The sequence below is a fragment of the Erythranthe guttata genome, chromosome 5 (assembly GCF_056151865.1).
Source record: "Erythranthe guttata isolate IM_541 chromosome 5, IM_541, whole genome shotgun sequence".
NCBI classification, from domain to species: domain Eukaryota; kingdom Viridiplantae; phylum Streptophyta; class Magnoliopsida; order Lamiales; family Phrymaceae; genus Erythranthe; species Erythranthe guttata.
Window position 1 is genome coordinate 6,513,627 of NC_142537.1, and position 11,065 is coordinate 6,524,691.

At 35.0% G+C, this 11,065-nt stretch overlaps 1 protein-coding gene across 1 annotated transcript; it reads right to left on the reverse strand.

Moving 5' to 3' along the window:
- Positions 1-5,495: 5,495 nt before the first annotated feature.
- Positions 5,496-7,527, reverse strand: LOC105964809 (uncharacterized). Its single transcript, XM_012989314.2, has 2 exons — positions 6,401-7,527; positions 5,496-6,330 (listed from the first exon to the last, which is right to left on the reverse strand). The coding sequence occupies exons 1-2, from the start codon at positions 7,525-7,527 to the stop codon at positions 5,496-5,498; spliced, it is 1,962 nt and encodes a 653-aa protein (XP_012844768.2).
- Between the last annotated feature and the right edge of the window lie 3,538 nt (positions 7,528-11,065).

Genomic DNA, 11,065 nt, shown 5'->3' on the forward strand with positions numbered 1-11,065 from the left:
CCGTGCGGAAACACGCTAGAGACAATTTTGGACTTTTAATCATTCAAGGAAACCTAAATCTTCTACCAAGTTGAGACATATATTTAAGGGCAAAGACCAAGCACGAATTGAGGGACATTGAAACACAATCTTAGAGCAAGAGGAGCGAGAGAACGGAGAAACGAAGACGAAGACCTGACGAATCTTCATCATTCTTCTTTCATCTATTTTTTCTAAATCTATGACTTTTATTACATTTATTATGTTTTTCGTAGAGAACATGAGTAGCTAAGTTTTTAATCTAGGATTTTGTTGGAACCCTATGTGGGGATGGTGAACCCGTCTTCTTGAGATTATGCAATTATAATTTTATGATTATTTCTTTTACTTGTTATGATTGTTAGTGCATGAACCTGATCAATTTATGTGTTTTATCTGTGATTATTGGGATTGACTCGACAGAGCTATTTTGATAATTAGACGTTAAGTAAAAGAACCTTCGAGTAGTTTTCATCGGATTAGTGTGTTAATTGCATGTGGTATTGTAGACATATATATATTCACCTCAGGTACTCATTGTTGAGACTTATGCTTTAATGCTTTATTCATGATCGGATTGCATAGACATATAGTAATTTGGTTTTGGATGATAGAATTATAATACACGCGACAGCGGGCTATAATTAATATAGTGTATCGGGTTAATAATCAGGAATCATATATTTCATAATTGAGGGGTTTTGGGTGAGCAATTAACGCATAGGGGGAAGATAAAATCTTGGATCCATTTTTATGATATTTTTTCGTGTTTATTTGCTTTCATAATTAGTTTAATTATTTAGTACATTAAAATTGAGAACCTTGCGTAGGCTGGATAAAAATCATAGTTGTTAGAATTTGGTACTTGGGATTAGATAATTTGAGTATTCCCTGTGGGATCGACATCCGACTCTTACGAGTCCACTTTTACTACTTGCTTGCGATACGTGCACTTGCGTGTTAGGTATTTAGCCCAACACCTGCCCTGAGGTTGGACCTAATTACATGCATATACACCGTACTTCTCACATTTAAAAGAAATATTATATTAAAGATACACCCCTTGAAGTATAATTTTAAATTAAAATTAAGTTAACTAATTACTTAAGCAAATAATATTTTTTATAATATATTTTTGATAGACAAATTATATTAGAAAATTAATACTATTTAAAAATATATATATAACATAAACTACATTAAATATTTGACTTCACTTTGCATCTCTATTGAAATTTTAATATTAATGAGGACAATTTTTTGAGAATATTTTCTTTGGTGTGATCAAATACAAGTCTAATAAAAGAATTCTCATAATAAAATTATGAAATTATTGGATAGGCATGTCATTAATTTTATTGGAATTGGAAAAAAAAATTATCATCTTTTGTATGAATATATACTTTTTATGTAATTTTGTGAAAAAAATAGTTGTAGGGTGGAAATTTTTAAATTGCAATACGCAGTACCAAGATGATAAATACTTTCGTATGTGTGTATTTATTGAGGGTGTTTCTTATTTGCAGTAGTACTTAATTGTGCTGGAAAGTAACAAGTTAAATTGTTATTTTCTTCCACCATTAAATTATTTTCTCACTAAATTACTTGAAAATTAAATTCTTTTATATTAAAGTAAAATCCGATTCTTTTTCCTTTTTTTTTTATCAAAGACCTACGAGAACAAAATTATTGAGAGAATTTTATTAAAATATTAATTGGGGTGCAATGTGAATGTTGTATTACCTTTTAAGGGTGGAAGGTACTATTATTGTTTTTTTTTTGTTGGGTGCATAGTTCCAAAATGCTACATTTAGAGGATGCAAAGTTAATTGTTTTTTTAGATAATAAAAACCTTTAAATTTATGATTATCATATGATCGTGTTAATTTCAAGTATATTCTAACAATAGTAGTCATGTTTCAATACCATTTTATTTTACAAAAATGAAAATTGATTATATAAATGTTATATATAAAAAGGTAAAACACATAAAACAATATCATATGTGTGGAACACTTGTAATAAATATAATATAATAATAAATTTGAATCTACTTTATGTATATACTCAACTTAAAATGAAAAAGAAAACAAATTTCTACAGATATGTTTATTATATGTCATTAGAAAGACCTTCAAATTTAATTTAAGACGAAGTGAATTTTATCTATAAAATTATTATGTAGAAGAATTACAACAAGAAGAAAATCAGCGATCACCTTATGTAAATATTTGAATATGAAAATACACTTGAGATTTAAAAAATATTATTTAACTATATTAACTTTGGTATTAATGTTATTACACAATTGATCCAACAAATTAGTGGTGTATATAAATTAGTTTACGGGCATAATATAAAAAACAAAAATGTTAAGAAACTAAAAAATTAAGCTGTTGTAGCTGGTAGAAATAGAGATAGAGATAGAGATAAGATGCAATATCTCTTTTTGAATTGTTGAAGAGATGTACTTGGCAGTAGGAGGAGCTTTATCTAAAACAGTTCCATGCTACTTTGTCATTATAATTTGCTCGGAGCTCACCTTCTGACGAAAACTACCTGAACTTTTTTTAACGTTTCCTCTTCATCAAGACCTCGAAAAAAACATGATTGATATCCAAGCCATAATGAATACAGTCAATTGAGGTTTTAAGCTTCAATCGTTTATTAAATATTTCTTTAGTTGATTATCTTTTCTTGACCTTGTTTTTATGCACACCTGATTCACTAGACCTTCTTTGGAAAGAGGCACAATGTTGGGAACTATGGCCTCTAATATGGCGTAAAAAAAAACAATTCTTTCCATCATTTACTTTCTTCCAATTTTGAAATCCTTTCCCCATAAATGTATTCGAGCCGACACGTCCATTTAGCTTACTAGCAAAAAGAATGCATGACAAACAAAAAGCGGCATCTCTAGTTGGTGAATGAGTAACCAAACTAGAAATTGGGAAACCAAGTATATTGGATACTTGGAGTAATTGGAAAGTCAATTTCAACTACGTCCGGTACAAGTCGTTAAATATTATATATTTTTTTTGGTTTAATAAACATGTGCTCAAAAAATAAAATATTATTTTCAGAACGAAAAAAATATTTCCACTTTTGAACGGTAGAAAGTAATGCAAAAGAAATTCTTGCATAACACAAAATCTATTGATATAATTGCTTATTTTTTAATTTGAAAACCATAATATTAGGACTGGTTAGATAAATGGGGATAATATAATTATATTACTCAATAAATGAATCTATAGATCCCTGTGGATCGATATACGAAATTCACTATTCTGCAAAATGTAACTATAATATGTGCACTTGCGGTTATTTATACGTAAGTTTTACGCGTATCAGTGATAAATAATCAAAAAATAAAGAAATGAAAAGACAACATATATTGTAAGAATGATTTGTCTACAATTCTATTTTTTAAAGTTGAGAACTCGAATCACAATCTTCACGCCATTTCAGTCGAAATCGCATACTGTAGGCACGCAACATATATTCTAAGAAAGGCAACCATTGTGTTGTAACACTCATCAAAACTTTCAATACTTACATCCAAATCTTGGTTTCCATTTTCTCTCATAATTATAGTGTTCTTGTAAATTTTGATGTGATTATCAAAAAATAATACTAAGAGGTATAAGTCTATAGCAATTGACATGTATACTAATGAATGATAAAACATAATAAAAAAATAGAGAGAAATAAAAAACAAATCTTGTAATTAGATATATTTTATTTTACATAATAAAAAAAGCTGACATATGTTATATTATATTTTATTTACTTTTAGAATTCAAGAAATATAAATGTTAATTATTTCAATATTGCAAGCAAATAAAGGAAATTATTTTACTTAATAAGATTTGAAATTCTTATTAATATAAGAATTCAACAATTCACTTTCATGACATATTAAATAATTGTTGTAATTAAGTCGTGTATAGCCCAACTTGAATGATTTTTTGAATAATTCATATATTAGCATTTGATCAAAGAGTAGCATCCAACTTGAGAAAAATTCCATTGAATTAGTAAAAATAAATAATTAGAAGTCACTCGTATATAGAGTAATATTTGATTAATAGGATTTGGACTAAATTTGTGAAAACGTTTTGAAATATAGTTGTCGTATTTCATATTAATTTATATAGATAAAGTCTAATATTCACAAAAGTCAAACTAATATTCATATGTTAATAAACTCAATCATTGTGACACCCCTCTCTCGATTACTCTTATTATATGTAATCTCAGCGGAAGACTTTTAAAAATGATTTTTTTGTGGATATAAAATTTATGTAAAATTTTTTATTTTTAAATCAGAGGGAGAGAGGTCACAGTGTACTAAATCATAATCAAATAATTGACACAAAAGCATGCTACATGCAAGACGAGAAAATAACTAGGCATGATGGACTTACTGCAAATCCGGACAGATTCAATGCAGAAGCTTTGAAAATTAATTCCTCTTAAACTACTCATGCAAATTAATCCCTTTATCTCTTTGTTTGCCGGAATGCAAATTCTCCCTTGAAATTTCAAGATTTTGCCGTCGGTTATTGAGAAATTTGGATTTTGATCGGTTGCTAAGCCTTCTCGGATTTTGACAAGTTGATCATCATGGTCTTGAGCGGACTTGATAGTTGATTCGAGCGGCGGTTTGATGATCAAGGCGGACATGGATTTTCGGCTAAGAGCGTCGGGGACAACGTTGGCTTGACCGGGATGGTAAAGGATTTTGCAATCATAGTCCTTGACTAATTCAAGCCATCTTCTTTGCCTCATATTGAGTTCTTTTTGAGTAAAGAAGTACTTGAGACTTTTGTGGTCGGTGAAGATCGAACATTTTTCGCCGTAAAGGTAATGTCTCCAAATTTTGAGGGCGAACACGACTGCCGCGAGTTCCAAGTCGTGCGTCGGGTAATTCTTCTCGTAGTCTTTTAATTGTCTAGAGGCATAGGCAATTACGTTCCCGTTTTGCATTAGGACGGCTCCGAGCCCGCGCTTGGAGGCGTCACTATAGACCACATAGTTTCCGGTTTTATCGGGTAGAGCGAGGATTGGTGCCGAGGTTAATCGCTTCTTCAGTTCTTGGAAACTAGACTCGCATTCGGGAGTCCATTGATACTTGACTTCCTTTCGGGTCAAACGAGAGAGTGGAGCGGCTATCTTGGAAAAGTTTGGAACGAACCGTCGGTAGTAGCCTGCGAGGCCGAGGAAACTTCGGATTTCTCCGACATTACGAGGGATTGACCAATTACAAACGGCTTCAATTTTGCTTGGATCAACGGCTATGCCTTCCTTGGAAATTACGTGACCAAGAAAGTGGACTTGTCTTAACCAAAACACACATTTGGAAAACTTCGCGTAGAGTTGGTTCTCTCGGAGAGTTTGGAGCACCATTTCCAAATGATTCCGATGTTCTTCATCATTTCTTGAATACACTAAGATATCGTCGATGAATACGATCACAAATTGATCGGATATTTGCGGAAGATTCGATTCATGAGATCTTTGAAAGCGGCTGGGGCGTTGGTTAGACCAAACGACATCACTACAAATTCGTAATGGCCGTAACGAGTCCGAAACGCGGTTTTCGGAATATCTTCCTTCTTGATCTTCAATTGATGATATCCGGATCGGAGGTCGATTTTGGAATAGACCGTGGAGCCTTGAAGTTGATCGAAAAGGTCGTCAATTCTTGGCAATGGATACTTGTTTTTGACGGTGACCTTGTTGAGTTCTCGGTAATCGATACACATTCGGAGAGTTCCGTCTTTCTTTTTCACGAAGAGTACCGGAGCACCCCATGGGGAAAAACTAGGGCGGATGAACTTCTTGTCGATAAGATCTTGAATTTGGTCCTTGAGTTCCTTTAGCTCTAATGGCGCCATGCGATAAGGTTCCTTCGAGATAGGAGCGGAACCGGGGATCAATTTAATTTCGAATTCGATTTCACGATCGGGCGTAAGACCGGGGAGATCTTCGGGAAAGACATCGGGAAATTCGCAAACGGTTGGCACTTTGGAAATGTCGGCTTTATCTTCGTTGAGAGCTTCCACTATGTCGACCAGATGACATAGATGCCCTTTTTGAATAGGTTTGCTCGCTTTAATGGCGGAAATGATAGGAATCGACGGATTGTACGAGCTTCGGAATTCGAGAAAACTTCCATTCGGTAAGGAGAAACGAACGGTTTTGTGAGCGCAATTGATTTGGGCGTCGAATTTTGATAACCAATCCATTCCGAGGATTATTTCGAAATGTTGAATGGGTAGGATGATTAGATAGGAGGTTATGAATCTGAATAGGGCAATCTTTGATGATGAAATTGGATTTAAGTTCATCACCGGAAGGAATGAGTATGCTAAACAAGGCATCGGCTTGACTACGGACTAGGCGGAGTTCGGCAACGAGGGTACTTGAGATGAATGAGTGAGTTGATCCGGAGTCGATGAGGGCATACACAGAATTATTATACACATTAACGGTACATGCGATCATTGACGGGTCAGCTTCGATTTGGTCTCTAGTCATGGCGAATACTCGTCCCGGCACTTGTCTCGGGGCGATAGGGCAGTCTCGGACCATGTGTCCGGGCTTCTTGCATCGAAAACAGTGGTTGGTTCCGGCAACACAATCGCCAGAGTGCTCTCGATTGCTTTTAGGGCAAAAGGGTTTGTTGCTCGGGGTCACGGTTGCTCGGTTGATCGGTTGCTTTCCTTTGGCGTTGTTGAGGTTAGGTTTCTTCGATGGTCGAGAAGAGGCATCATGAGGAGGTCTCCATTGTCGGATTTCCATCTCGTCTTGTTCGGCTTCCAAGGCTTTGTCCACTACTCCCCGGAAAGTAGAGGCAGAGGTTAGTCGAACGTCGCGCTTGATTATCGGGTTGAGGCCTCTTAGGTAGTGATTCATCTTTTCGGTGTCGTCCTTGGATATGAAAGGTGCGTAGAGGCTTCCTTGCTCGAAACGGCGTGTGAATTCGGCAACGGTTAGGTTTCCTTGTTTGAGTTCGAGAAACTCCTTAAGCTTTTGTGCTCGAACATTCTTGGAAAAGTACTTTTCGAAGAAAAGAACTTTGAAAGCTTCCCAAGTGGTATTTGCTAGATCGATTCCACTCTTTGCGCCTTCCCACCAATTTCGGGCTTCGTTTTTCAACAAGAATAGTGCGCAATGGATCCGGTCGCTGTCGTTCATCACCATGTACTCGAAAATAACTTCGAGGGATTTGATCCATTCTTCGGCAACAGTTGGACTTGGGCCGCCGTGGAATTCGGTAGGATGCATTTTCAAGAATCGCTCGTAGGTGGCTTGTGGGGCTGTATTTCTAGGTTGGGGAGGAGGAGGAGGAGGTGGAGGAGGGTTTCGGTTTTGAAGGTTAACAAGGCGGTTGATTTGTTCATTTTTTTCTCGGACGAGGGCGGTGAGGTCTTGGATGGTACGAGATTGATTATGAGGATCGTTAGCGGCATTTTGAGCTCGAGTTCTTGCTCCAGACATTTTAATACTTAAACATATACAAACAATTCACATTAGCCATAAAATTCACATAAAACATATACCTGTCCGAGTGTTCAGTTGGAGTCGTGCTTTGAGAATCGTGCAGATCTTTAGGTCGTATGGAGGTTTCCGGGATCGTTGCTCTGATACCACAACTGCTGTGACACCCCTCTCTCGATTACTATTATTATATGTAATCTCAGCGGAAGACTTTTAAAAATGATTTTTTTGTGGATATAAAATTTATGTAAAAAAATTTCCTTTTAAATCAGAGGGAGAGAGGTCACAGTGTACTAAATCCTAATCAAATAATTGACACAAAATCATGCTACATGCAAGACGAGAAAATAACTAGGCATGATGGACTTACTGCAAATCCGGACAGATTCAATGCAGACGTTTTGAAAATTAATTCCTCTTAAAATAATCATCAAAATGACTCCAAAATAATACCATATCATCTAACATGGGTCTAGATCACACAGTTAAAACAGTTTTGAAAGATGCATGGCCATGTAGGAGAAATAAATAAAATGACACAGTCACTCGGTTTAAAATCCAGAACAGGGGAGGGGGTTTTGAAAATTCATAATAAATTCCTCACTGACCCAAAAACTACGAAATTTTACCCCAAGGTAGAACCATAAGTTTAAAACATTGTCCAAGTAGAAACAAGGCATTTGAGTGAGTAAAAATCCAGTTATACCAGAAAACACCCGAATGGTCCTGTTTCAGTGCAGTAGTGATAAATAAATCATAACTAAAAGAATAATTACCCAAATCATGCACAAGATCTATCAATATGATGAGAACAGAGAGATTCAGAGACTCCTAAAGTTTCATGATTTTCTAAGCAGAACACCTATATGAAAATAATTTTAGAACATGGAGACAAAACACGAAGAAATTACTAGCTGAAAGCATGCATGCATATAAATAGTGAAAATTTGCTTTCGCTTACAAAAGGCTACGGATTACCGATTAATTATCTAAAATAGGGTAATCCTAATTACTATTACACATATCGTCTTTTAATAATTCCCACCGATCGGAGGAAGCGAACGGTAGAAAATACCTAAAACCGTATCAAAAGTTTTTACAAGCATATTATACAAATAGAACCACATGACTAAATTAAGAGCCAACACAATCCACAACCCCTCCATACGATCTCCTTCCGATCCTCGAGCTCGATTCCCAACTTTCCTCCTCGGGCCCTAAATCGGGTATACCTACAAACATACAACACCTATATGAGCCTTTGAGGACTCAATGAGAATCTTGAAATATTATCGAATACACATAGCACATAGAGCATACATATATCTATATATATACATACATATATCTTATACATGAACATGCAACATAAAGTAAAACAATCATATACTTCCATGTTTCGTCGGCGTTCTTCATCACATAATTGCCACACGCATAGAGTGAGATAATTCCCACTTTTATAACCCTATGATCCCAAGACCATAGAGTGAGAATATCCCACCTTTATAACCTTATGCCATGACACGTATTGAAGATTATAGAAGGAATTTCCCACCTTTATAACCCTACGATCCCAAGACCATAGAGTGAGATTTTCCCACCTATATCATCAACACAATAATGCAACATGCATGACATGAAAAATTGTCGGGAATCCCTCGGAAGAGCCAATCTAAGTTACCAGTAAATAACCTCACATATATATCGAATCATGTCTATCTACGTGGGATCAAACCACCCCTAGGCCCTACGGTACCGACTCGCCGTACCCGGGAAATTTACCGTAACCTCGAAAGACTTTCCAACATAGTTTTATCTTTTAAAATTTCATGACACTAATGCACCCCCCCATGCACCCTTCTACTTACCCTTCTCTCATCCTCACACCCAATGATTCACATAAGCAAGCAAGAGCACATAGAAAATACACATAAAGTTTCACAAAATCATTTAGCCATAAAAACATAAAAGTAACTGAAATCTTAACATGCAAAGACAATCTAACCTCAAAAGTTCACTAAATCTAGCATTTTTACAAGAATAAAATTCAAGACTTTCATCTTTACATTTATTCGAGCAAATACACTAGATCTTCACATGCAAGAGTATTTTAAATCAAGTTAGCACAAATCCTTAGTTCTTAAATCATTTTACATAGAAAACGCTAGATCTTAACATGCAAGACTTTAGATCAACCATCAATCACTAGATCTTAACATACAAGACCTTAGATCAACAATCAATCACCAAATCTTACATGCAAGGCCTTAAAACAACAATCAACACAAGATCAACAGATGCAAGATACAAAATAAACCACATAAGCAATTTTAAGCATTTTATCTTAAAAATTCGAAAGTTCCTTAGTTAAGTCAAAAATTCATTTTCTTTTCACAAATCAACAATCAAACACTACATTAACACATGCAAGGCACTAATTAAGCCAAATAAGCAATTTAAACATTTTTCCCCCAAAAATTCGAAAGTTTCATGGCTAGGCCAAAAATTCATTTTCTTTTCACAAATCAACAATCAAACACTAGATTAACACATGCAAGGCACTAATTAAGCCAAATAAGCAATTTAAACATTTTCCCCCAAAAATTCGAAAGTTTCATAGAACTTCAAGAACAAAGTTATCTTTTCAAAACACTAACATGCAATCATCATCTAAACCATATAATCAAATAATATGCAAGAATCAACAAATAAATCACATAAAAATACATAAAAACCGAAAATACTAGTGGTGTTGTAGGTTTGAGCAAGAATTCAAGAATTCTCACCTATACTCTTTAGGGGAAGGATTTGTTAGCTCTTTTCTCTCTAATAAAAGAAGAGATTAAGAGTTAGATTAGGCATTAAGAAAATAAGAAGAAAACAAAAGAACTTGGAGGAAGAAGAGCTTTGCTCTTTCGGAAAAAAAGGAAAAGAAAAGAGGAAGAGGAAGCTTACTTAGCCTTGGCCGAAAATTCTTCTTTTATTGAAATAGAAGGAGACTTTGAACTTAAGGATTGTAAGAGTAGAGTTTGAGAGTGTATTTTGATCTTGGGCATGGGAGGTATTTATAGAGTTTTTGGAGAGTTCAAAGCCAATGGAGAAGAAAGGAAAATACATCTTTTGTGGGGGTGATTTTGCAATTTCCGAAAATAGGAGTGGTGGTGGTTCTTGGGTGGTTCAAGCTTGAGAAAATGGTGGCTATGGTGGTGGGGGTGATGGCTGCCGAAATGAAGGAGGAAGGGAGAAGAAGAAAGACCTTTGGTCTTACTTAAATGAGTGAAAAACATGCCTAGTCTATAGAGTAGGGAACTAGGCTTGAGTATTTCTTTCTATGCTCAAAGTACAACCACACTAATGCGTGTTTTTCTACTAATTAATATGCAAAAATTTAAAAATCATGTGTGTGTGTGTGATGTCCGAAAATTCAAGAAAATGTGGGGAGGATTTCCTAATTTTCGACATTAATTAAAAATCCTAAAATGCATGATAAAAAATTTATTTTCTAAAATTTTTTGCATGCATAAATATGATGAAATGT